The sequence below is a fragment of the Apteryx mantelli genome, chromosome 16, assembly GCF_036417845.1.
Source record: "Apteryx mantelli isolate bAptMan1 chromosome 16, bAptMan1.hap1, whole genome shotgun sequence".
Taxonomy (NCBI): Eukaryota; Metazoa; Chordata; class Aves; order Apterygiformes; family Apterygidae; genus Apteryx; species Apteryx mantelli.
Genome location: NC_089993.1, coordinates 2,982,296 through 3,008,887, shown reverse-complemented (window position 1 = coordinate 3,008,887; position 26,592 = coordinate 2,982,296). Strand labels below are relative to the sequence as shown.

Below are 26,592 nucleotides of genomic sequence, written 5' to 3'. Positions count from 1 at the left end.
AGATGCCAGCCCGTCTGCTGGCCCTTCTCGGTGTGCAGCAGGCCTGGTTTGAGCTTGCAGGAGGTGATCATTGCCTTGGCCCTCAGCCCCAAACCCAGAGCTTCTGCAAACGTGAGGCTGCTCGGGCAGGTGTGCCGCTTGAGGCCTGCATGAAGGATGCGGAGCAGCCGGTCCTAGAATTAGAGCTGCCCTGTGCCATTGCGACCCACAGGTATCAGAAGTGAGGCTTTGGCTAACGAAGAAAGAGAGACTTTACAAAAGCTCTTATCTCGAGTCGAGCCACCGGGTAAAACCTTGGGCTGTGTTAGGGCGAAGGAAGGGCTGAGTGGGACGCTGCGGCAGAAGGCAGCAACGCAAGCTGTAGATGCAGAAGCTACGGTGTAGCAAGGAAGAACAGGAGGCAATTTCAGTAGCAGCTCTGGCGACCAGATCCCGCAGTAGCAACCGCAGTTCTCCTGTCCACAGGATCCTCCCAGCACATTGGGCACAGGAGCCTAGCGCCGTTCCTGGCTCAGATGAAAACCCGACCCAGGCGCCCTGGCTCGCTCCCTGACGAGGGGATGCAGGTGATCTCCGAGCCAGCACGGAAAAGCGTTCCCCGAGGGGAATCCCAAGCTCAGCCTCCCTGTCCTCGCGCTCCTGGCAGTTCCCTCTCTGGCTCCTGGCCAGGCCACCTGCACTTGAAACTCCCTGGGACTCTGCTTGGGTTTCTGCTCATTAATCCTCCCGGGGAGAAATCCCAGGCCTTTCTGGACCTCTTCCCCATTCTCTAGGATTGCTGCCAGGCTGTGCTGCTGCTTCACGTCAGCGCAGGAGGCACCGCAAAGCCAGTGTATTTCCAGCAGGCGAGAGAAGCTCTGCTTCTCCCTGTGAATGCTGCAATCCGATGCTCTCTGCTCTGGTTATTGGATACTAGGATACTCCTCTGGCTTAAATCCTGAACAAAGCAGGTCAAAATCAAACCAGCTGTCTAGATAATCAGCTATCTAGATAAAAATAGACTTCTGTGCTCGTGCTGTGTCCCAGCTGTCCTCACATAACCATTAGGCAGCGCGCACAAGCCGTAGGAAGGTAAGGGAAAAGGGCTCAGAGCGATGCTCGGCTCCCCAAAGCCCTTTGCCCAGCAGTGGCCAGGGAACAGGGCCATTGGCCTACTTGCATGTGCAATCAATATTTAAATCCCAAATAAACTGTTGTGAACAACTTCATTGCTCTGGCTGAAAAACACAGGTAGCACTCTGACATGCTGTGTCCAGCGGCTCACTGCCTGGGGGCAGAGACAGAGATTTCTCACTGCGGTTTTGTCCTCAAGGGCATGGGGAACCGTTCCCGTTGCTGAGGAACACAACAGCTCAGGACACAGACAGATTTTACAGTTATTGCCAGGCTCTCGCAAAGGTTTGGGGACAGACTGGAAGCTGACTGGGCTGTCGTGGAGCTGACGCAATGACATTTTTGCCAAATTATGTCAAATACTCACTGTTCATGCTGACCTGCTGGGTCTAGCTCCGGGTCATGTAGGAAAAGCTGCGAGTGAGTCATTGGGAAGGGGCACTCATCCGTGCCTCCCAGAGACTGCTTTTCCAAAGTCAGCAATAAAGTGCCCATGCTGAGCCCTCTAGATGGGCACAACACACCTCTCAGCTCGCGTGGGTGCATCCCTGGAGTGGTTGTCCTGCTGGGCAGGCTGCATTCCCAGCTTTTTTTTTATCAAAGCTCCAGGCAAAGGCTCTGCCAGGATTAGGTGCAAAGTCGGGAAAAGTTAGAAGCAAAAAAAAACCCAGAAAAGGCGATCTAGCCTATGCTTTGGGTACAGTTCCACTGTGTTACCAACCAAAAGAAGGAACATTACTTTGTGTTGGAACTAGAGAAAGTGTGGTTATGTGGTGAGTCAGACCAGCTTGTGGACCCAGCTGAAACAAATCCCGAATGAAATAAAAATAGCAATTCTTTGCCAGTTGCACGAGGAAGCTGGTAAGAGGCAGCATCCAGGTGCTCAGTGCTACTCACTGGTGTGCACACGTGGGACCAGTCAGGACTGTGGGAGCAGCACTGGGAGGCAGAGAAGGAAGGACCACCGTTGTTGGCATGGCGTTGAAGGAAAACCTGGCATTGGCGCTGTGCATTCTCACGACAGGCAGTAGTGTTTGTTCATGCTATAAAAGCTGGCCCCGGACAGCAAAAGCTGTTACAACTGTCTCGCTGCGGACAGATCTAATACTTGGCTGCACAGGATAAGTGCTCCAAGGAGTATTGCATACGAACGTGCATACAGGAGGGAGAAACGTGGCGTGCTGATGAAGAAGAGGTAACGCACAAGCGTGTTAACTAGCCACGGGCCTTTATGTGCTGCACAGACTTCTGGCCCGTCGAGCCCCACTAGCGCCTGGCTTCCTCTTGTAAGCGGGCAGGCATGCGGCTCGTCCGGCTTTGAAGGAGCCGGCTGAGAGACACACGGCAGCGGGAGCGCTGCACCTCGCGTGCTGATGGATATCTATTTCACTGTGTCTCAACCATGTCTTGTGGTGGGATCACAGTTTCTCATGGGTTTCCAGCAGAAGGGAGGAAATTCCAGTTTCCAGCAGAGAAAAATGAAGCAAATTCATGTAATTGCATGCTCATGTGAAACATAAGCACCAGAAGAGAGCTCTCCTTCAGCTGGTCCTCAGAGGCCACATTTCATGCAGAAGTACTCTCTCCTGTAAGCATTCACGAGGGAGAAAACAAACAAGGCCGAGTTCTTTTTTTAACAGCCCTTGGGAGAAGGAGTTAGGCAAATAATCTCCAGTTTTCCTCCTTCCCTAGCTGAGACCTGCAGCCTGGTAATCCCAGCTGGCAGCATCTCGCTTTGCCTCGTCAGACAGGTTTCCCTCTGTGTGAGCACCCCTTGCACGGGTGCGAAGAAAACCTCCCACTTCATCCCAGCTAGTGCATTTTTCAGTCCTGGGAACTGAGCGCCTTCATCAGACCCAAATATGAAACACTGCAAATATTTGTCATCCTATTGAGAAGTCTGTACACATCTGGGAAGCTCTTCTGGTCAGGCTGGGTATGACCTGCCTTAGGCCCATATTGGCTTTTATCAATGATACCCACGCAAAACACCACTGCAGAATCTTTCAGAGGACCTAGGTTGAGTCAAACATCTGATATCTAAGACCTAGCACAATCTAAACACAGGCTAGGACGGGAAACTACCCTAATAGCTGCTGGATGGTCACCTGCTGGAGAGGGATGGACGACAGGCATCCCTTCCCCTCCTGCAATCCCTCTGAAGCCTGAGACGCTGCTGCCCATAAGATAGCACCGACCTATCTGAGAGACATGCCAGGCACTGAAAGGAATTTGCAAAAATGGTTTACATTCAGTGAATAGTGATGAAGACATCAGCTTTACCTCTCAAGTCCTCCTTCGGATGTCCCACCAAGACTACTGCTCTTCCTCAGCCTTCCCAGCGTGTTCCTGGAGCTGTCAGGCTGGACAACTGGCTCATGCCTGGGACTGGCAGGTAACACTGGGCTCTACTTCCCCCTTCACAACCCACAGAAGTTCCATCAATACCAAACTGCTGCAGTGCGCTGGGAAGTCAGCTGATGCCTGGTGAGCACCTTGTTAGAGACTTTGTCCAGCCTGGCTGATGAGCTGCCCAGTGATTCCTGTTTGGTCATCTTGCAGACAGATGGCAGCGGTGAATACAGGGAGGTCAGCTGGTAGCTGGCACCTGATGGAGTCACTGTCTACTTCCCTGTGGGATGAACCATCCGAGAGCTTGTGGAGAACGCAGGCTTTGAGCCATGTCACCTGCCTTGTGACCCTTCCTTGCTACCGCTAGCTCCTCAGCAGGGCTCCTGTTTCTTGCTACTATCTGGCCAACGCCATGAACACAAGGTGGTCATTTTTTCTGAAGCTGACCTTAAGTGATCTTTCCAACATATTGTAAGCAGATATGACCCAGTGCACTACAGGAGAAACACCCTGATTGGCGAAAGGAGCACGACCGAGATTTTATCGGACTAAGTTCAGATGCTTGAAGTTGCGTAAGGAGATCCCACCCTATGGCCCCCTCCTCTGAGAGGGAGGGAGTACTGGAGCAGTGAGACTCTCTGAGCTTGTGGGATTGGGTTAGGAACACCGTCTACAATAGGATTTTAAGGGAGCAAGAAATCACGCTTCAGAACTTCGTTTTTCTTGCAAAACCCATGTACTGTTGGCAGGAGGCTAAGAAAGAGCAGGGGTGGGTCAGAGTCGCACTCTGGCTCCAGAGCGTTCCTTCTCGGAGATGCTGAGGGGCCTGTAAGTTCATCTTTTCTCTGTTACTTGACATTTGTGTTGCTTGTTTATGTGGTAGAAACATCTGAAAACAATTTGTCCGTTAAGCTTCACAGAGCTCTGCGGACGGTCAGTGTTCTGCGTGCAATTTGGTCTCCACCTCATCAAGGACTAGCTGGGGCTTATCTGTATTTCTTCATTAGCTAACGAGACGAAATGTAGTTAGCACAGCTCTCTAGAGGGCTGCCTTCGACGCGTGGTGCGTGCGTGGGCAGACGCGCGGTGGGTGTGGTGCCGATGAGCTCACCCTTCCCGACAAGCGGCGGCCCCCGTGACGGCAGATCTCCTGCTCATCTCGACCGCTCTCGCTCGCAGGTCGGCAGGGCGAAAAGCAAGAAGCAATACGATGGCAAAGAAATAGTTCTCTGCCCCCGGTTGTTATTAATATAATAAAGATCTGCAGCTGCAGGTTTGAGACCGGCTAAAGAAGAGAGATGTGTTTGCTGCAGGTCTTGCTGGAGCATTGGTCGGTGCTCTAGCAAACCTCTGCATGAACAATACGCACTGACCAATGCTCCAGAGAGGCCGGATGGAAAAATCTTCAGCGACAATCCTAGGACAAAGGCGAGGACCGCTGAGCAATCGAGATGGGCCGCTGCCATCCTGAAGGGGGGACAGTTTAGACTGGGAGGAGGAAAGAAACAGCTTGGGGAACGGCTGAAACACCAACTGCATGGCCAGAGTGGGAGGTGTGAAGAGCTTGATGGGAAACACGGGAATACTGGAGGGGGCCAAGAAAGTGGGAAAATGATGCGAATGAGGCAGGGAAGAGGCAAAGGGCAGCAGAGGAGCAGGAATGAGAGAGGAGATCAGGAACGACCCAGGCAAGCGTGGGTGGCTCTGTGTGAGGGCAGCTGCCCCTGTGATGGACTACAGCTGCGAGGGCTCCCCGTGCGCGGGGCACAGGGCCCGGCCGGGGGCCGACGGCTGCCGTGCCCGGGCCGTGCCCACCCTCTGCGCCCAGCAGGCCTGTTAGCCGGGCTGCCGGCGATGCCGGGAGCAGCACTGCCAGACGCGGGGCTCTGCAGGACCTGCTGGGGGCTGCTCCCGCCACGCGTGGGTGCTGCTGGACCCGACTGCTCCGGGGAAGCGGGTCGGAAGGCTTTTAGCGGCCGCCGGAGCACCCTGAGGGCTTGGGGCTACTGCGTCCGCCTTTTCTGACCCAACGGTGTCGCCGCAGCTCGGTTTGAGCCTTGCGGGGCCCCCAGGGCGGGGGTGCGGGGCGACACGCGGGGGCTCCGCGCTCCGGCCCCGGGGGCAGCGGGCGGGGGGCGCCTGCGGGGCGGCCGCTTCCGCGCGGCGCGGCTCATTCCCGCGCCCTGAGCCAGGCGGCGGCGGCGGCGGCGGGATGCGCCCCGCGGCCCCGGGCGCTCGCAGCCCCCCGGCGAGCGGAGCGGAGCGGAGCGCGGCGCAGCGCGGCGCGGCGCCCGGCGCCCATTTGCATGGCGCGGCGGTGACTGAGTGGCGTGCCCGGCCGGCCGGCCCCTGGCACGGCGCGGGGGAGGAGCTCCGCGCCCTGCGCCGGCCGAGCGCGCCGCCGGCGGCCCCTCAGCCGCACTGGGGCGGCCCGAGCGGCGGCTCGCTGCTGCGCGCCCGGCCGCTGCGCCCGCGCTTCCCCCGCCTTCCCGGTGAGTTGGGCCGCGGCGCGGGGGCCCGCGGGGAGGCGGGCGGGCAGCGCCGTGCGGGGCCGCGCCGGGCGGGCGGGCGGGCGCTGCCCCGGGCCCGGCGCGCACGTGAGCTGCGGGCTCCGTCCCGTCCCGTCCCGTCCCGCGCCGCGGCCCGGCCGCCTCCGCCGCGGCTCGGCAGCCCCCTGCTGGCGGCGCCGCCCGGCCCGGCGGGGCTCCCGCCGCCTCTCGCGCACCGCGGCTCGCCGGGCCGGGCCGGGCCGCGGCGGGGCCCCGAGCAGCCGGCGCCGCGGGGCAGGGACGCTCGCGGCGGGGCTCCGCGGGCCGGGACGGCCTGGGCGCAGGTGCCGGCCCGACCCCCGCCCGGACGGGCCTCCGGCCGCGGGACGTGCCCGGGCGAGCGGCGGGACCCGCCCCGGCGGCGGAGCGGCCCCTCGGCCCCGGGGGGGAGGAGCCCGCCCGCTCCGCACCGGCGCCGGGCCGTGCCGGGGGTGGCTGGCGGCGGTGAGGCAGGGCGCAGCCTCGCCGCCGGCCGGGGCTCCCCGCGGGCCCTGCCGGCGCGGGGCGGGTGGCGGCCGGGCCGGGGGGGGGGCGCCGCGCTCCCGCCCGGCTGCGCGTGGAGCCCGCGTCCTGCCCGCGCCTGCGGGGCCCTGGACACGGAGCAGGAGCGGGACTGGGCTGGCGCGGGGCTGGCGTGCGTCCCCTCGTGCACGGGACGTGGCTGGAGCGTGCGGGGCCGGGAGCCGCCCGCTCCCGTCCGGCCGCCGGGGTCCGGCCTCCGCGGTCCCCAGCGCTGGAGAAGACGCGGTCCGGTTCTTCCCTGGGCTGGTGACGCTGGGGCCTCGGTGACCCCGACGCTCCTCGCTGTAGGCGACGGTGCGTGTTCGTGGCTTGTTCAGGCTGATCCAGGGCTGTGTGGGAGCTGGAGGGCCCTTCCTCCCCATCTCTCGCCTTGTGCTCCCACCCGCTCCTCCCCTTCTGCTGGCACTGCTGTCCTGGCAGCCACACTGGGAGCTGATCGGGCATCTGATCTGGTGGAAAACGAATCTTTTTTTTGTATATAAAGGTTAGTTTTCTGGATCTAGTGCCTGAACTGACTTGTGATGCCATATGCTGCGGGCAGAGAGGGAGATGGGCATGTCTTGCTGGAAGGGGGGATCGCAGCAGCTGTAAGCGGGGCTGCTGTAAGCTTTCGTGGGACTGCACCCCTCAGTGCTGAGTCCGCTCAGGCTTCCCCAGAAGTGACCCGCTCTGGAGCGTTGCTCCTGCAAGTCTTGGTCCCGCCGCTGATTCCCTTGCGGGCTGGCTGGTGGCAGGGTGGGCAGCATTGATCAGAGATGTCTCCAGGCCTGGTCTCAGAGCAAGCGGGAAGTTGTTTCCTTTCTTCCTGTTTTTGTCCCCATGACTGCTGATTTCCTCCGGGAAGAAAGCTATGCATTCTGCAGTAAAGGAAAAAATAGCCCTACGTAATGGGTAGGGAGAAGGGAACGAAGCTGACGGCAGAGAACTGAAGTTGTTTCTGAATGAAGCATGGGACAAGGAAAGAACACAATGTATTAACTGCAGAAACATTGAGCGGCAAAAACAAGTAACACCCCTTGTGCCAGGAACACAGGAAAAAGAGGGTCCCTCTGGGGCTAGCCGCGGTGCAGACCCTTGGCAGGAGAATTGGGTCTCCGCTCCAGTGTGTGGAAGCATGTTGCTCTGTGGCACTTCTGTCTCGGTGTGCAGAGTTGCAAGACGAGGTGATAAGGCTTGTTGGATCAGTTGATAGAAAAAACAGACGAGCTTTCAGGTACTTCCTCCCTCCACGTTTTGGTTGTTAATAGGACATTAAGAAAGGCCCTGCGTGCCTGAAAGCTTGTCTGCTTTCACCCTCCTCCCAAATCTGTCGGTCTAATAACAGCTGTCATCTCTCCCTCCTCCCTGCATCCCTCTTGTATCCTTAAATTGTCGTGGCTACCGCAACGAAACCACTGGGCAGCTCAGGTCTGCGTGCCCACGTCGGCTAAATGGGGTGTGCGGGGCGCCCGTCGCTGTTCCTGAGCTGGGACCCTTCCAGCCTCCGGAGAGGTGTTTTGGATTTGGAAGAGGGGACCAAGCTTTGTTGTTCCCTCCGTGCTCCGGAGTCCCAGGGCCGCCCGGAAGACAGCGACTCTCGCGTGCGGCCGTGTGTCAGCGGCGTGCCTGCTTCTGCGGGCTCCCGTGAACGGAGGTTAACGCTGCGCAGTGTGAAAGCAACTCCCACAAAACTAGTTCTGCTCCGGGACTTCCCATGACAGGTCTTTTTTTTTTTTAAGCAATACACTTGCAAGAGATCTGCCTACAAACTGGCTTTTCAGGTTTGGGGGAAAGCTATGGGCTGGCCCAGGTTTCAGGAATGTCTTGCTCTGTGCTAGGTAGGCCGCAGCCAGGGCCACGAGCTCTAGATGCAGAGCGCCGCTCGCCTGCAGAGCGGTGCCCGTTCTCTGGCAAGCCCGTCCTTCCCGTGGCTTGGCGCTTGAGTGCCTGGCCCTGACGCGTTGCCTCGGTCAGAAGCTACTCCCCTTGGAGAAGGCCGGTGTCTTGTCGCTGGATTTGGCAGCTGGCTCATTTCACTTTTGTGTCAGGCACTGTAACGACGCTGCGGTTGAGCGAGATTGCAAGGCAAGAATAGAAATTCCTCTTGGGGTCATCAGTCCTGTTCCTCTGGAATTCAGCCTCAGAGAGTAGCCAGCAAGTCGCAGCATGTTCCCCCAAAAGAGGCAGGGTCTGCTGAGCGTAGCATGATAGGACAGTTTATTCCGGGCACAGAGCCCGCATGCTCAGATATAATTAGTAAAGATTTGATTCCGTTCAGTGTGTCGGGTCTCTCTGCAGCGTGAACACAGCCTAGTTAGTGCTGAGGTCTGAGACAGGCAACATGACCAGGAGTCCCAGCTTGTTTTCCTTTTTCATTGAGCGTGTCCAGCAGAGAGGTTGGCGGAGTACCCTGCGTGCTGCCAGGGATGCTGCCTGCTGAGTGGGGTTGGCTGCGGGCTGAAGGTCCCGGCATTTCTCTGTCTCTCTCTGTCTAGAGTTTTTATCTGGCAGGACAGTCTTCAAAAAGGTTCCCCCCGTTGTGGTCGCTGCCTTTCTTCCTTAGTCATCTCTGGAGGCTGTGGCATACCGTGGAGACCGCGTGCCCTTCTTGGAGGTTCCAGCATTAATGGTGACCCCACACAACACTTCTATTAATTGCTGTTCCTGCAGCCACCTGCCTGGCACTGGTGTATGACCCATTTCAGTAGAAGTACTTAAAACTCAAGGATGGATTTCTTCCTGCACTTTCTCCCTGAGTGCAGACCTTTTTTTTTCAGCTGGAGAGATGCTGGGCCAAAATCGAACTTTATCATCATCCAGCTGGAATGAGGCAGACAAGAAATGTGTGGATCTGGCACAGTTGTTGTAGGGTTGTCTCCTTGCTGCTGGGTATGTACCTGTTGTAGTTTTAAGGTGGAAGGTCTGCACTGCCTGAAAGCTCACGTGTCTTTGTCTTGCATCCTCTCTGCTGAGATAGTAACAGCATCTCTATAGCTACAAAACTTGCATGGTGGGACCTGCAGTGTGAATTTATTGGGATGCAGCGTGTCCTCGTTGCGGGTAAAATGTCCCAGTGCTCCTGCAAAATAGAATGAAGACGGTCTCTATCCTCGCAGGAGGAGAAGCTCTGGTGGCCAGTGTCATGAAGGTTATCTTCACCCCGGTCAGTTGTTTGGCCTCGTTCAGAACTAGCAAATGAATTGGCTGAACTGAACAGGCATCAGGACCTGTCGCTTACTCTGTTAGTGTCCAGCAAGTCACCCCTGAGATCAGCTCCCATGCAAATAACAGAGAAACACTTCGGAAGGGACAATCCCAGCCCTGCAGCTAGCAGTTCCCGGAGACTGGGGAGGCAACAGGCAAGATTTAATGCTGGGAGGAAACAGGTTTATTAGACGTTTCCCAATGGTCACGCTAGCAGCGCTGTTTGAGTGTCCTCGGAGAACCCCGGACTGATTCAGCGTGTGCTGCGCACGGTGTGAGCTTGGCTGCTCAGGCCCGCTTGCCCGAGGCAGAGCGCCCTGCCTCTGCGTTCAGAGCCTCGCGCCAGCACGGTGTGGGAAGGGCAAGGCTTGCCCAAAAACCTCTGCTCTTCGCCGGTGGGCTTGCCCCTGCCATTGCGAAGGACTGGGGTCGGCCCCGGCGGAGTGAGGCTGTAGCCTGTGGTGTTGACGGAGCGGTGGAAACTGTGTTGAGATGGCCTCTTGTATCCCTGTTAGCTGAACTGCTTAGGGCCGAGTGCTTGCTCCTCTTTTTTATTTTTTTATTTTATTTTATTTTTATTTTTTGGTCCTTCTCATTTAGCTGTTGTCGAGGACTGGTTAAATCCTACCTAAGAGCAGCACTTGCGTCTCTGAAACTCGTCATTTCGGTCCATGCTGCTGTAGGAATGAGGAAGTGGTTTTTTTACGAGTGTTGTGATGATGCCACAAAGAGCAAATTAGTAGCTGTGTTTGAACAAATCATCCAAACTCTGGTGAAATCCATCTGTACAACAAACAGTGGCTGTTTGCTGCTTGTTGAAGGCAGCGAGTTTATTCTTCATGTTAACCTTAACTGTTAAGTGTCCTGTGAGCTACACAGTGCAAGTCTTATGGACTGTGGTCCCTTGTGCAGGGACTGCAGATGTCAGATTGACATAAAGCTTGTGCTTTCTCAAGCTCAAGCTTGGGCTCGCTCTTCAACTATGTAGATACACTGCTTGTTTCAAACATCATTTAAGCTATTCTGTGCATACCATAGAAATGCTAGACCTATTGCGGTATAGACCTGAGCAATAGGTATGTTTTCAAAGAAATTCTGGGGCCTTCAGCAACAAATGGACCTTGCTTTAATAGTCAGGACATCTCTAAAGCACAGTGACTGTTAAAGGAAATGGAATTTCTTCCCAGTGAACTAAGAGGTGACATAAGAATTTTTATCTAAGTATCATTGCAAAAGACTTCCGTAGCATGGTGCAGCCTTCCCAGGGAGAGGAGAGATATCAAGACATGCCTGGTCTTGCCTTTTCTGGAAAGCCTACCTTGGCTGCCTCCTCCCCTTCCTGTTTCCACTTTGCTGAGAGACAGCCCCTTGCTCTGCTGGTCAGCAGCATTCCCTGCTTTAAGGTTGTTTTGTTTTGGTTTTGTTTTTGTTTTATTAAGGAGTAATCTGCATGGGATTATCGTGAAGCTGCACAGGATGCTGCTTTTACTGTTCCACGGGTCTGACGCTTAGCTTTGGCTTAGCGAAAGGTATGGCAGCTTGAATTTTAAAATCTTGAGGGCTCAGACAGCTGGGACCTGGTGAACACAGTTTCTGTGTTCCAGGTGCTGTTGCCCCACAGCAGTCAGCAGATGGGAGGTGTGTTTCTCTGTTGCTTGAATTCAAAGCCCAGTGCTTTAAAGTGAACCCCGGAAGACACCAGGCTATGAATCGTTTTGGCAAAGGCATGAGTGCACCTTCCCTTTCTCTGGCTGCTACGGGCCCGTAACTTCTGGGAGGACAGTGAGAAAGCACCTGCCATTTGCTTAGTGGGCAGATGATACATTGGATGACACATCTCTACATCTAGGGATTTTTTTGCTAAAACAAAGTTAGAATTATGCTCATTTCTGTTTGCATTATCAATGAGTTGTGGCACTGGGCACACGTGAATGTACCTGTGTGTGTGCACACCCCTGCGGAGCAAGACACGCTCTTCCTGCAACTGCTTTCCAGTTAGGCTAGGAGAAGGTGGTGTGGCCAGCTGCTGAGCACCAGCAGGAGCAGCAATCGGAGCATCGGAGCGGCAGCCTGGTTCTCGTTGCTTTGTGCATGGACGCAGTTCTGCAGACCTGTTCTCTCATTTGCGTCTGGGTGAACATAACCGTGGTTGTGTTGGAGAAAGCAGGTGTGTGAGGGTGAGTGGGGATGCTCCGAATTTCAAAGGAACATGCAGAGAAACTTATCCGGAACGGCTCAAATGCTGCTACTTCCATCCTTCCTGAATATAGAGTCTGTCTTCTGGTGGCTTCAGTGTTTGTTATTGTTATTTCCTCTAAGATTTTTTTAGATTGCTATTCAGCGTGGTTTTATGTAACTTTCCATAGGAAATGTTGTCATTTTGTGGCAATTTTGATCTCATTTGTCAGTGAGACATTTTTAGTTAGCGCAATAAACAGTGATTCTTAGTTGCTTTTAATATCGAAAGTCTTTGCTGTAGACATTTGGTGGTTTCTGGTCTAACCTAATTTTTGGGTTGAAGTATTGTGATCTTTTCAGGGGAGGTTACTAGGTTTGGCAGTTGCTCTTCATCAGTTGTTTATTGGTGTCATGTTTTCTAAATTGCATATACATTATAAACGCTAAGTGGCATTAATCTACTGAGAGAATTGCTTTTAAGGTGGATATGTGGCTGGCAGCTATTCCAAAAACTCCCAGAGCCAGAATTCACGGTTGTCTTGAGAGTCATACCAGGGCCATGTTCTTAGCTTTTCTTGTGTCCTGAACCCTTACAGTGCTTGTGCTAAATATGAGAGCTGATTTGAAGTTTTGCATTTAAAACTTTTTTTTCTGTGAAAAATGATACCTCTGTTAAAACACAGGTCTAGGATTGTGTTGTTGTATTTTGTTTTCTAAGGTGGGATCATGGCTGCTCTGACGCAAGTGCTTCTGTGAATCTCACCTTACTGTATAATTTAGGCAATGGCTGTGTCCATGGTACTTGGTAGATCAACCAGCACTTTACAGTACACCTATTTTACTGGTAATGAAAAAAAGCCAGTACAGTGTCTTTCAGAGCCCTGGCAAGTTGTTGCAGTAAGTTAAATGTGTACTAAAATAATTTCTGTGATTACCCTTTCCTTTGTTAATGAGGAAGCTGGCAAGAATGTAGACAGGAGAGTATGTGACTGTTGATTGCTTTGAGGCTGCCGCGACCCTGGAGCAAAGCGCTCTGTTGGCTCAGCCCATGCTCAGGAGACGGTTGTGATTACCTGTGAAATGGGTGTACGGAAAAGGCTTGTATGGATGATCCTTCCCCTGCATGCACTTCCACTGCTGGCAGTCAGTTGTTTATAATTGGGACTGTTAATGTTTGAGTTGTTAACATAATTATACCTGTTATCCGTTCTGGCTATGTTCACTTTGGTACCCGACCAGCAGTAGTATCTTAGCTTCTGGTGCGGACGTGCTGAGATGCAACAACCGTCTGGTAGCCGGTAATGGATTTAGCTGGAAACCAGCCCCCTTTGGGGATCAAGCAGTGCTGACTCTGCCAGCTTCCCTTAGGAAGGGAGGTGCTGGTCAGTGCTGACTTCTCACCCTCTGTGCTTGGTGTGCCGTCGCTGGAGCTATTAGCAGGTATCAGCAGCAGTCCGTGCCGGGATGTATCCTGTAAGTGATGCAGCACAGGACTGATATCCCTGCTGCGATGGGGAGAATGCTATGAACAGGGCATTAGGATACGGTGGGCGGAAACGTGGCTATTGCATGTGGTGCAGGGCTGGTGTTCTCTGTGCAAGGCTGCAGGTTGTGTGTTCACTGAGAAACACGATGAAGACACCAAAGCGGCCCAGAAAGTTTCCCACTGCTCCCTTCTTTGTTGGTTATATTTTATGCTCAGACTGTTCCCCTTGCTGCTTGCTGGGTAGGTTGTGAATGGCTCTGTATCAGGCTTACTCTAGGAGATAGAGTTGGATGCCGATTGCTCGTTGTCTGGGCCCTATCTGGACTCTGGGGTGCAGGTACGCTGGCTGGTGCTGTGAACGTACTTCTGTGGGTCGCACGGGCTTAGGAGATAGAAAAGGGAGCCCCTCTGCCCAGTCTTCTGTACTTGGCTCCTTTCCCTCTAGTTGCTTTGTGGGTGCTGAAGGCCTGAGCAGTCCTGGCAGGTGGAAACTCACCCCTCGTCTTTGGAACCTTCCAAAGAACCTGCCCGCAGATGAGACTTGGCCACCAGCTCTGGAGAAGTCTGGGGATTCTGTTTTCCATCCAATGACACCAGCAAAAATTCACTCTGCCTCTGGTGATGAAGTAGTATTTTACTCCTACTCCACTCAACACCTACATTGAGAGCAGTTTTTGGAAGACTATTTAGCCTTGAGAGATGGAGAACCCACCACCTCCTACGTGATAATTGTTAGCTTCCCTCTGTGCTGCAAATGGGTGTCTTTGGCCGCGGTTTCACGATTGATTTAAACTGTACTGCCTCGAGAAGCAGTTCTGTCTTCTGGCTCCAGCTGCTGTTGTTGTTCCTGCTTCGGCCCCTTTCCTTGTGCTGGCGCAAGTGTTTTTGGAGCTATGTGGATCAGGGAAGGAGCTCGGGCTGGAACAAACAGTTTTCTTTGCTGAGTTAATGTGGGTCAGTTCCCAGTGCGGATCACAGCTGTGGGGGTGCTCGTGCCAGCACAAGGAGGGGGGCGGCACAGAGGGCTGGGGGCACTGCTTCCTGCATTGGCTTGCATCTTTTTCAAGTGCCTGTGACATCTTTATTGCTTGAATTTTAACAGCTTCTGTGTGTTGGCTCCTGCTCTGCCTTTGTCTGCTGGAACAAAAGGACCTGGAAGATCAGAGCCTATTGCCTGTGTGAGTGTTTGCAGGTTGCAATTGGGGTCATCTTTTAACCTGTTCTTGGAGAAGTTCAACCGTAGATACAAGAACTAAAAGGCCACGGAAGAATTTTTTGAGCTCTCTGTTTTTTCCTGCCTCTTTGACAGGAGGATACCAGACCTGGACACCTCTCAAGTCCCGTGTGGAGCTGCTTTGAAAGCTCATAGTGCTAGAGTTCCAGTAGGAGCTCATTTTTAGTTGGTTTTGATCATGATACTGCATCCTTCTCTGAAAATCATGGAAATCAGTGGTTTAAAGGAATCTCAGATCTACTTTCCTGATCTGCAGTTGGCTCACAGAGATTCAGACCTCACTGTCAGATATTTTTATTATGGTTTTTATTAAAACCCTCTGGCTCTTATATATAGCTGAACCTCCTCCAAGATCAATGGGTCCCTGCGCTCTTGCCTTGCACTCTCACTGCGCACTCTCAAAGTGCATCTTGCATACCAGTGTAATTCTAGAGGGCTTTGTGTGAAATCCAGAATCTTGTTTTTTCTAATGTAACTTCCCATTTCTGGTCTAGAGGTCTGCCTGGTCTCTTCTAAGGCAGAAAGTTCCTTTTAGTATTTCTCAGCTAACTAAATGAAGTCATTCAGGGTATGATCCCTCAATGCTGCCTTGGTTGCTTGGGTAGCCACAGAAGTTAAAGACCTTCTCCATAGCTTCTGCATTCACCTCAGCTTGGCCTGATTCCTGCTGCAGCGACTCTGTGGTAGTACTCATGTGCTGCTTTTCCACGATCTGCTTCAATGCTGGTTTTACAGCCTCCTGCTCAAGTGTGTATCTTCTGTTCTAGCTCTTTTCAGAGCACTGGTTGAAAAGAAAGCTCCCCCCCCACCATTGCATCCAAATATTTCCCTGAGCATGGGAGTTGGACAGGGCAGCTTGTCTTCTCTGCTGGCAGCTACTCCTTTCCTGCCTCTCTAGGTTTAACATCAACATGAATCCTCCCTTGCTCCTTTTTTCACGATTACAGCTGCTACCAGGTCTCTGGTTGTTGCTTAGGCTGTTTTGTTAGCTGGTCCCAACAATATGTCAGGATAACTTGGAGTGGTTTTCCAACCCTCTAAGGGGCCTTTTTCAGCCCTACCATAGTGCCAATATCGAGGGATATCATACGCTCCCACAAGAGAGATTGTGTGCCTTGTAATGCACTTTCTACAAGGGAAATGCAACCCTTTAGGTTGTTCCATCAAAGTCTATGCAGAGGCTTCCAGTCCCCCAAATCCGTTTCTTCTGTTTCAAAGTCAAAGTTTGGGTACGGGCAAGCCTTTGCCATGTGCCACGCTGGACTGCGAGAAGAGTACGTCTTCGGCTGGCTGTTCCTCAGTCCTCTTGTCTGGCCTGTCTCCAGAGGAGGCTGCAGGGGCTCAGCGTGCTGCATGCGTTGGCAGGGAGAGATGCGGTTTCCCGAACACAGATCTGCTAGGCCAGGGATGGCGGTGAGCTGTTTCGCTTTGGCAGAGGGCAGAGGCTCAGGCTGCGCTTTGATGTTTCAGCCGAGCTGATGTTGTGGTGAGCTCTTGCTGAATAGGCCTGTCCTACCCTTCCTCTCTGGGGTTGCGCAGAGCTTATCTGAAATTGTCTGAGCCTCTTCAGGATGCCAGATCAGCAGGAAATGATTTACTTTTGGGTAGGGTTAGTTTTGTGCTGGTAAAACCCCTTGAAGCGGCTCAGTGGGGAAGGCAAGGCTGCTCTTCGGGCAGCAGCTAACTGTCAGATTGGTTTGCCTGTAACGGGAAGGCAGGGGGAGAGAGCACTGCAGAGGACTGCTGCTTGGCCAGTACTGATGTCCTTGTTTTGTTGCCAACGTGGTTTCTTGGGGTGGGATGTGGTGGTGGTCTCTGCCGAGGCCTGGATGTTGCTGTGCCCTGGAGAGCTTTCCCCAGGAACGCAGGGTCGCAGGCCTGCTCCACCTTCCCTGTCCCTGCCTGCCTCGGCCCTTCCATCTGGCTTGTTTTAAGGGTCTGGCTTATGCCTAATATTTGGGATATTATTTGTAACTTGCTGGGTCTGATCCCTGGTAGATATTTTTTTTGGCAGTCATCAGGCTGAAACCCCATTGCTCCTTTTCTTGGACTTCCCGCCTTTCCCTGCTAGCTGTGCCAGCAGAAATCCTCCTGGAGACAGAGCCGTGGCCAGCAGCATGCTGTGTCCTCTGGCTCAGTCTGTCTGGAGAAGACATTTAGGATCCTGGTTTCTTTGCTGTCTTTCCACTTGGAAGCCTGCCAGCCTACCTCCACCAGAATACCTGCAGGGGCAAACCCCTTCAGGTGCACCTAACTTGGAGCAAGACCTGCTGGTCTTGCCTGGGGCTGTGCATACCAGCCATTGCAAATACAGCTGTTACAGTGACCGGGGGAGGGGGAGGGGGGGGAGTGTTGAAAAATGTAGGAAAACAGTTGGAAGCTTGTCAGCCGCTGAACATGGGACGTGGTGACTGCATTGCAGTGGAATAGCCCTGGTGTCTATTACCTCCTGGGGGGTGTCCGGAAGAACACGCATTCACTGTGCTGGAGAGGAACACAGTGTTTTGGGGAAAAGTGCACAGTGCGTGTTCATGCGGTAAGGTTGGATCAAGTCTTTTTCACTCAGAACCTTTTGTGGGGGAAAAAAACAGGTTTATTTTAAATGAAAATGCTAGCAAAAAAATGGAAAATTTGGAAGAAAAAAACAACAAGGTTTCTATGGGACTAGCTTGAGTTGTTGATTTAAATGGAAAGATAGTCTTTGTTTGAAGTAGTTGTGCAGATCTCTCAATGTACTTGAGATGCCCTTCAGTTTTAGGGGCATATTCAGACACTCTGTATGAGGCTTTTTGTTCTCTATTTGGGTCCGTGGATTTCACTAAGCAGCTTTTCTTGATCATGTGCCAGCTTGGGAGGTTAACCCTCTCCCTCTTTGCTGGTTTGGGCCACAGCACAGAGGATTTGGATTTCATTCTGGTACTGTAGCAACCTTGCTTTGGCATCGAGTTTTTGAAGGCAGCTTTCCCAGAGCATCTGTGCCATACAGATTTGTTTTAATTGAAATGGCTTTTGTTCATGTTTTTTGTCTGTTGCTGTGGTTGTACATGCAGCTGGTCGGTTAGAAGATCCTAGATTTGCAAATGCTGTATGTTCAGCCTCTGTGCTGGAGGATAGGGTTGGTACTTCCCGGTTCCTCAGCTTTGCATGCCGAGAGAACAGCCTGGCGGATGGGCAGCGCAGATGGTAGCACCAGTGATGAGACCATGCCATTGCTGGGAGGAGGATTTCAGGGAGGAGTTGAGCCCTTCCGCCTCTTCCCAGGCTCTTCACACAGCCCCCTGGGTTCTCTCCTTACCCCCCATCTCTGGTGGCTCTTACACATTTTTAGTAACAGTGGAGACTTCTCTCTTATGCTACTTGTTGGAGTCAATATCCTGCAAGCTTAGAAGGATTGAGTTTCTACCCCCAATGACTGTTGAGAAGAACTTGAAAACATGAACATTTTCAGCTACTCAGATTGGTTGAATGTGTTTAGCATTATTCTGAGAACCTGCAGCTGCTGTTGGGATTGTTAGAGCATTTCCTAGGCTTTGAGAGAGCTGCAAGCCACAAGCACAGGCAAGAGGTCTGGAACAACTCCTGTCCAAGGAATAAGCAGCTGGATGGCGATCACACTGTGTGGGAAGAAGAAATGGTAGAAAGAACATGGAAGAGATCTGTAGAAGCAGGAGTGATGTGGAGAAGGGGGATAGGGAAAGCTGTTCACTCTTCTAGCCTAAGAGCTGTGGAGCATCAAGAGAACCTGGTAAGTGGCAGGTTTGAAAGCAAACCGAAGGAGACAGCCCTCCACACAACACGTGTCAGCTGTGGAGCGCTCTGCCACAGGCAGTTACGGATACTAAAGGTTGGCATGAATTCAAGAGGGGTTTGGATAAATTCTGGAAGAAAAAAAACACAAGATTCATTAAATGCAAAGGCATCATCACTGTTAGGAGAAGCCCCTGAGTTATTCATAGCACATGCCTTGACTGTATGCTGGGAGATATGACTGTCAAGTGATCCTGTGTGTTATACCCTTTGCCAGGCATCCTCTGTTGGAAATGAGATGCTGGATTTAGATGGACCTTTGGCCTGAGCTCACATGGCTGTTCTGTGTACGTTCCTGTCCTGCTGCTGTCAGAGTCACTTCTTGAAAACGCTGGTCAGGACAGTGCTGAGAAATTGGGATTTTGTGAGGATCCAGATGAAATACATATCAATGCAGTCAACTTTGAAACAAAGCAAGTTGGCCTGAACATGGAGCATGGGCTCTGCATCCTGAAACGCTAACTCCTAAAAATAATCTAGGGGTTAGAGTGAAACTCAGAATGTGCTTCTGGCACAATGCTGAGACAGAATTTGGTGACTATGGCACTTGAATGAAGATCAGGTGTAAAAAGGGACATTTTGCCTTGCGAGGACAACGTTCAGCCATCCAGCAGTACTACAGATACAGCTGAATCTGCATTCAGTCTTGCCTTTAACCTCCTGTGGACCTGCTTGCTGCATCTGTACCCAGGTCTCATCCCTGCCCTGCGACGCCGTGTGTTGGAGACTTTGGCTGACGTGTGCTGTGGCTGCCTGTTTGCAGTGTGCAGGGGGCCCAGCCCTGCTAGGGCAAGGACTGCAAATCTCATCCCATGTATTTGAAAGGTTTAGACTGGGCCACTCCAAGTGCACACGTATAGCTGGGAATGTTGAGCAGCTCTGCCTATACCGCCCTCTTTTATTGGGAAATGGCTATTTTGGTATGTAAAAAGGGTCAAACTGTTGAAAGAATTTGCTCCTGAGTTCAAGTTCTCTGTATGCAATCAGAGGTCAAACTTGCCTGGTTTTTAAATGCTGCATGCACACACACACAATTGCTACCTACACATTTTGATTCACATTTTCCTATTTTTCCAAGAGCAAGGGAGGCTTAACTTATATGGTAAATGTCCATTTCACTTACGGTTTAACATCATTCCAGGGTAAAATACTGCTCCTGCACTCCAGGCAGGATTACTGGCTCTCCTTGTCCTCAAAATGTCCCTCATCTCTGCTCTGAATCATTCCCAGGTGGGGGATCTGGTGTCCAGCTGCAAGTCCTCCGGTGTGAGCTGATTCATTTGGAAAGCAACTGAAGTGTTCGTTTCCTCAATGCTGAGATCACTGCCTGGATTTGCAGCAGTTTTCTTAAAGGAAATGCAGAGCCCTCGTGCAGGAGCTCTTAAATGCACCTTCAGCTAGTTATCAACTTGTGCTAAGTTAGGCCATTTCCAGTCAGTTTAAGAGCATTAGGGAGGATTTGCATGAACGGTGCAGCCAGGCAGGCTCAGCTGGTTGTGCAGTGGGTCCACGCGCAGGTCTCCTTGCTGCTCGGAGCTGCTGCCTCCTACAGCTGGTCACAGCTGGCCTGGGGAACTATTACATACCTACGCTTTGGGTCTGCGTAGCTGTGTGCAGAGCACTTGTTTGGTTGCTTTCAGGACCACTTTGTCTCCTTGACTTTTCCTTTAGCTTTGAAGCTTCTTGTGGGTGTGAATATGAGCGTGCTCTGCTGCCTCCAGCTTTGCACAGGAGGAACTGCCATGGGCTTGTGTAGACCCAGGCTCTCTCCTTGCCCATGCTGGACCCCATGTGTGTGCACCCTCTGCTCTCTTCTCTGCAGATGGTTGGGTGTGTGCTGGCTGTAGATCCCAAAGCTCTTGTCTGTGTGGGTCACTCTGAGGATGGTGTGATGGGTATGAGGCACAGTTAACTTCTGTGTCGCAGCCCAGGCGCTTGCTGATATCCTTGTTTGTGGCGATTTGGGACAAATCCCAAATTTCCCCCCAAATGGGGAGGGGGACTGAAGACAGATTTTGTCAGAAAGTCACTGTGTGTGACTCAAACGAGTGTGCCTGTTGCATGGGAGTTGCCTGGCAGTGTCCTGTCTGTGCCGTGTCTGGGATGGGGGGGCACTTGTGCATCCTGTCACACTAGTCCTTGCGGCCTGGTGAAGGCCTCCCTGGTACTCATGGACCACAGCACGGCCCTTTCTTTCTGCTGTTCTCCATCAGGATCACCTCTCTGAGCAACTGGCATCACCAGTGAACTGCACACCTCTGGCCTGTGCTGGGGGCTGGGGTACGTGACAAACGAAGGAGGACATAGTCACCTGAGCACTAGGAGTCCCTGAGCTGAGCCTGCAGGACTTTTCCTCCAAAGGATGACCGAGCCCAGTGCAAGAGAGGCCTTATGGCTGGTGTCACTCGGGCCGTCTGAGCTGTGTCTCCATGCCAATCCCCGTAAATAGCCAGCCTGTGAACTGCTGGGCGTGCTCCGCGGAAATCCAGGTGGATACGATCTGTGACTCACTCCCCTGTTTCTCCGTAGTGTTTGCGTAGTAACCTTCCCAGAGCCTCGATCTTTCCTTGCGTAACTGGAGGATCACGGAGTGCAGGCGTCTGAGAGGCCAGGAGGGTCCGGGAGCATCGCGCAGCCTCCCTGCGCGGGGGCTGGCCTGCGCCCACGGGTCCCCGTGGAGCTCGGCATCGTCGTGGCAGCTCTTACGCAGCGTGAGAGCGATTCTCACGCTGCCTTCCCTGCTTGGCGTCACAGGTCAATAAAGCTCTAGACGGCTTTTTATTAGATCTTAACACATGTTTGTGTGCGCTGTGTCAAAAGCACCTGCTCTCCAAGGCAGCTCCATGGGTGGACAGGAGGAACATTGCATGATGTCTGTTCCTTGAAAGACGCTGGAAAATGAAGAGCTACTACTTCAGAGGTGCTGAATTTGTCCTTGAAGGTGCCAAAAGGAGGCTCTCACCTGGCCCCCGTGTTGTGTATGAAATGGGTTGTGTTTGGGTCACCCCGGAGAGGCAGCTCTGTTCCTCTTGGCCAGCCTTTCCGTAGAGCACCCTGGGGAGCCCCGGGGTGCCCGACTCTCGCAGGGTAAATGCTGGAGCTCTCCGAGTTGCACTGCAGGAGTTTTTCGGGTGGGAGCACTCTGCTTTGTTCCCTGTCCTCCTGGTGATGGTGAGTTTGCCTGCTGTGGATGCAAGGCTCAAAGCTGTCCTGTAGCGGATTTGCCCTTTAGACCATGCAGCATCTTGAAGCAGAGGACATTCAAGCATCTCTGGCCGAGGTTTTGGTCATGTGAAGGGTCAGTTCTCTCGCGCGCCTTCCCTGCCCTCCGTGTCGCTGTGAGTTAGTGCACAGCGTGGAGCACCTTTGGGGAGCTGGTGTGGCTGCAGACAGCGTACATACCCCAAACTGCTTGTGTGCAACCGTTCCTTCTCCTGGACTTCCGACCAAAGAGGAGCTGCTACTGTGTCTCTCCATACTGAGGCCTTAGACTGTGACATTTTTTTTGATGCTTTGCACTGAGATGAGTGATACAGAGGGGATTCAGCAGAGCTGCAAGTCTCACTTGTTGCCTGACATTGAGGAATTTGCTGTCTTTGTCGCTGTCTTATGTGACAGGTTGCACTGTGCCTGGGCGAGGGGGTTGTGTGAGCACCCGGAAAAGCCCCTTTGCAAGTAAAACAGAATGGTGGGTGGGAGCCCACCTAATGTCCTCTCTATTCGCATCTCGTAGGAAGTCGGAACAGGTGCTTTTAGTCACCCCGAAGGTACAGGCACCCAGACATAAGGAATCATGCCCCTTTTTCTGTGCGGCAAAAGAGGAGGCATCTGTGTACGCAAGAGCGTGGTGCATGTACAAAGGGCATGCCTGTACAGGCTAGATTATGAATTCCCAGACTTTTGGGGGCCTGCGGTATTTGCTGAAACTCAACCTTCATCCACCTACAGCCAAGTCCTCCCTTTCTGTCGTTCCAGCTCAGCTGAGCGCAACACTTTTGGCAGCCAGCCCAGCATATCCAATTGAACTAGCAGCTGGTCTTCACCTCCTCTTAGATGCGATTCACTTCTCTTAACCCAGTCCAGGTCACCCCCCACCCTCAATCCCTTTTGTTGACCTACTTCCCCCCTTCATCTCTTTGGTAATGGTAAGCCTTGCTGTTTGTATGGCTCCCTTTCTAGGAACAGCTTCAGCAAGCCATGAGAATATGATAAAAATGACATGAAAGGCAGTGTGTGCTTCAGAGAATTAGAGACTAATGTGGGACCTTCACAGGTTGCCTGGTCCAGCCCCCTGCTCAGAGCAGGGCTAATTCAGGCTGCTCAGGACCTCGTTTAGTTGAATTCTGAATGTCTTGCAGGATGGAGGTCCCACCACCTCTCTGGTCCTATCCCAGGGCTTGACCACTCCCAAGGAAAAATTCCTTCTTTGCATCTTAGCCTCCAGTCCAAACCTTTGACTGTGTTGTGCTTTCAAAATAAATTGACTGTGTGAACATTGTAAGTGCACTGTGTTTTTAGTAATTTGAACAGAGAGCTTTTCTTCTGCTCCCTTTTGAGTCATTTTGGCTTGCAAAGTTAACTGGATGCTCGTTCCATCTGTCCACCATGGAGAGGGAAGAGGCTGGGGCTCTGTGTTGATTTTTGTCTCCTATGGGATCTGTGGTCTAGGAGAACACAAGGAGGGAGCTGGAAGAGAATTGGATCTGTTGTCCCATGCATCACACATGCCTCCTCCTGCTAGCTTGGGATTGCCTGTGTGCTTAAAAGGAAGGAAACTTAGGTGTGTAGAATAACTTAAGTTAGAAGGGACCGGTTGAGGTCTCTGATCTGACCCCCCTGCCCAAAGCAGGGCCAGCTTAAGACAGGTTGCTCAGAGGCTTGTCCTGTCAAGCTTTGAATATCTCCAGGGATAGGGATTCTGCAGCATATCTGGGCCCTCGTTCCAGCTCGTAGAAGTAGTTTTTTCACTCTCCCTGGAAAACGCCTGTAGGAGAGCTCTAATTATTCCTGACTGTTTCTCTTGGCACGCACAATAAATGAGGTGCTCTCCCAGCGTGAGAGCTGCATGGTCCCTGTCCCGCTGCATGCAGCCTAAAGGGCAGGAGAAAGTTGCAAGGCAGCAGAGTGGGCAAGATGGCAGTGAGTCACTCTGGTTACTTTGGTATTTCTGTGACACAGTGGTTTTTATTTAAATACCGTATCATTATTATTAATGTATGAAAACCACTCTTAGTTCAGGATTGATGCCAGTTTTCTAACGTTCATGCTGTGCTTATACTGTTCTGTGCGCTGTGTCATGTCTCTGGAAATGATTACATTTAAAGGAGATTAAAACCAGCGATGAGAAATGGCCACTGGCTAATTGCTAAACAGTAGTCGTTGGGTAGGAAAGTGCGGTGCTCGGCTTCGGGTGGGCGACGTAGCCCGTGTGAATCACAGTCGGTTTTCAGAGGGAGATCAGTGGCTTTTATTGCTGGCGTTACTTAGCTGGTTGGACTGGATCCAGATCTAATTAAGAATTAATCCGTGACTGCTTCGTATGGAATCTGGATTTTACAGTAGTCTCAGAAAATATTAACGGAAGTGACTCTAAAACCTGTGACTGCAGTCGCTGGCTCAAGGTCCTCTGGACCTTAGAAACGCGCTGTGCTCGGGGTGTCTGCTCCCGGCCGAGCAGCGCCGACACCAGCTGCGATTTCTGAGCACCGGCGAGGCGCTCGGCGAGCAGTCCGGCGTGGTACTTGGGTCCCGTGAGTTGCAGCCTGGAGAAGGACAGACTGCCAGGCCCCGCTGTGCGCCGGAGATGAGCCTGGCTCCCTCCCAGCCACGATTTCTCCCCTCTCCTAGGCCTGAGGACAGACGCGGGACGATGTCGGAGGTGCGGCGCAACAGCACCAGCAGTTTACAGCGGAAGAAGCCGCCATGGTTAAAACTGGACATCCCGGTGCCGGTGCCCGTGTCGGCACCGGAGGAGCAGGTACGGGCAGGAGGCCCGGGGGCGGGCGGGAAGGTCTGCCGGCTGTGGGGGGGATGCGCGGACCCTGCTGGGCTGCGGGCGCGGGGGCACCCGTGCTCTCGGGCAACCCTGGCCGTGAGAAAGGCGGCCTGCGATGGCTGGTCACGAGGCCATGAGCGAAAGGGCAGAACCATTGGGTAAATTTATGATAGCAATAACCCCCACCTCGCGGGCAGTTTGGGAGAAGGGGCTGAATCAGAGGGCGAGGGGGGGTTGCAGACGTATTCAGATCCCTGGATGTGACTGCTGGGAACTCAGTGACACCTGTGGGGACTGTAAAAAGTGCCCTGGCTAAGGGGATAGGGGCTTGAGGTGTGCAAACAAGCATTACCCAAAGGGACTGGGGGAGCGAAGGGCTCCTAGAGAGAGACGCAAGTGCTGGGGAAAGCGAGTTCTCTATGAGCAGGGCATGAATCTGACTTAAGAATAGGCAGGATAATTCGAGGGCCTCATCAGTAACAGTGGAGAAGGAACAGTTACTGGTGGCCCAAAGCTGTTACCAGCTTGAGGAGTGTAAGAAAATGACACAGGAAGAGAAATAAATAACACTGAAGATTGGTGGAATAGAGAAGGGATGATAGGTTAATAGGAATGGTACAAAGTATGAGAGTAAAACATTCATGTTTGTGCTGGGAATAGGAAGAATAACAGGAATTACTGCTACAAGCTGGCAGAAACTCTTACATGTGGGTGAGACCTGGGTAGGATGACTGCTGGCCACTCGTGTGACCTCGCTGCAGGAACGGTGACTACCTGCACCAAAGGCAGAGCCCAGAGAGGTACATATTTGTTCACCTACGTAGGTAAAAGAACAGTTTAGCCATCAGAGAAGTGGAGGGTTGTACAGGTTCCCTGGAGGGGAGTTGAGTGCAAGCTTGTCTTAACAGGGAGCTTGGGTGGGAGCTTTTTGTGATGTGCCTTGGAAGGAAAAAAACTGAGGTTCGACCTGCAGGAGTTGTAAGTGGAATGCAGGGTTTGAACAGTGCATGTTGAAACCATCCAAATCGCTTAGATAAGGCTATGATGGATGTTCTCTTACTTGAAATCTCTAAATCCAGCTGGGCATCTTCTGGAGAGATGCTCTTCATGTAGGATGGAAGCTGACAGAGGGACTGTTCTCTGGAAGTCTGATGTGCATAGTAGGCTGGCAGGCTGAGGGTGTGCAGTGGGCTCCTTTGGCTTATGATCGAAGTGTCTATGCGTTGTTTTTGCATAAAACAACAAATAAAAGTTTAAGATCAGAGTAAATTAGTAGTTCTTTGGCTAGAAGGACTGGAGTGGCAAGCAATCTTGAGGCACAGAGACTGGGTCTGACCAGAGAAACAACTGATCAGAGTTTCACTGGCAAGCGAAGCAGAGGGGCAGTTGTACAGGATGAAAACTGCCTGGTGAGCTGCATTTGATAGATGACGTTCAGCCAGGAGAGGCTGGGACCTGAGTGTATCTAGAGAATTAGCTTGTGAGCAAAGCTGATGCAGCTTTCCTAGCTCTCTTAGCCTGTGCTGGGCGGCAGCTGATGTGAAAGCTTTGGGTGAATCTGTGCTGACCTTCTAGTGCAGATCTGGAGTCACTTAGGAAGCAAATCTCTCTTGTCCCCGCTTACTGCACTTGGCTTCACCTTGCAGAGCAGTCTCGGAGCACGTGATTTGAATTGCCTCTAGCTGGAACAAAGCAGGAGGATCCGTTGCAGGAGCTCATGTAACGCAGCTCTCTGAAACTGGACGTCAGTCTGTGGGCCAGGCTAGAGCCACTCTGAACTGCAGCCCACTGCCACATGCAGGTGTCGAGTCCTTGGTGTGGTCTGCTCTGTTCTGCAGATATACTCCTGTTGGTTCATGACTGGCTAATGTGGACATAGTCCTTGTTAGCCTGACTTTGCTGCCCAACTGCGTGCACCCAGCGTGTGGTCAGGGGGACCGTCAAACTGCAGACTTCACGTTTCACACCCTGGCTGGCCCTGTAAAGCATCGCTCGGAGAGCACTAACTCCCCACCTGCTTTGCTTTGCAGCCAACAAGACGTCAGGCCTTTCTGCGAAGTGTGAGCATGCCTGCTGACAACACCCGCGTGCCCTCGCTGCCTAACGAAGTGAGGAGACCGGTGCTACAACGACAGACCTCAATCACCCAGACCATCAGGAGGTGAGATGCTGG

At 52.8% G+C, this 26,592-nt stretch overlaps 1 protein-coding gene across 4 annotated transcripts in view; it reads left to right on the top strand.

Moving 5' to 3' along the window:
* The first annotated feature begins 5,882 nt into the window (after positions 1-5,882).
* RHBDF1 (rhomboid 5 homolog 1) overlaps positions 5,883-26,592 on the top strand; it is a 40,324-nt gene continuing 19,614 nt past the window's right edge. Inside the window, exons 1-3 of one of the 4 annotated variants that reach the window (XM_067306061.1) lie at positions 5,883-5,957; positions 24,272-24,401; positions 26,450-26,580. In XM_067306061.1, coding sequence (XP_067162162.1) covers positions 24,294-24,401; positions 26,450-26,580 — 239 coding nt within the window. In that variant the 5' untranslated portion in view covers positions 5,883-5,957; positions 24,272-24,293. Of the gene's footprint in view, positions 5,958-23,951; positions 24,402-26,449; positions 26,581-26,592 lie in introns of those variants that run through there. The other 3 variants (XM_067306063.1, XM_067306060.1, XM_067306062.1) reach the window with 3 other exon arrangements.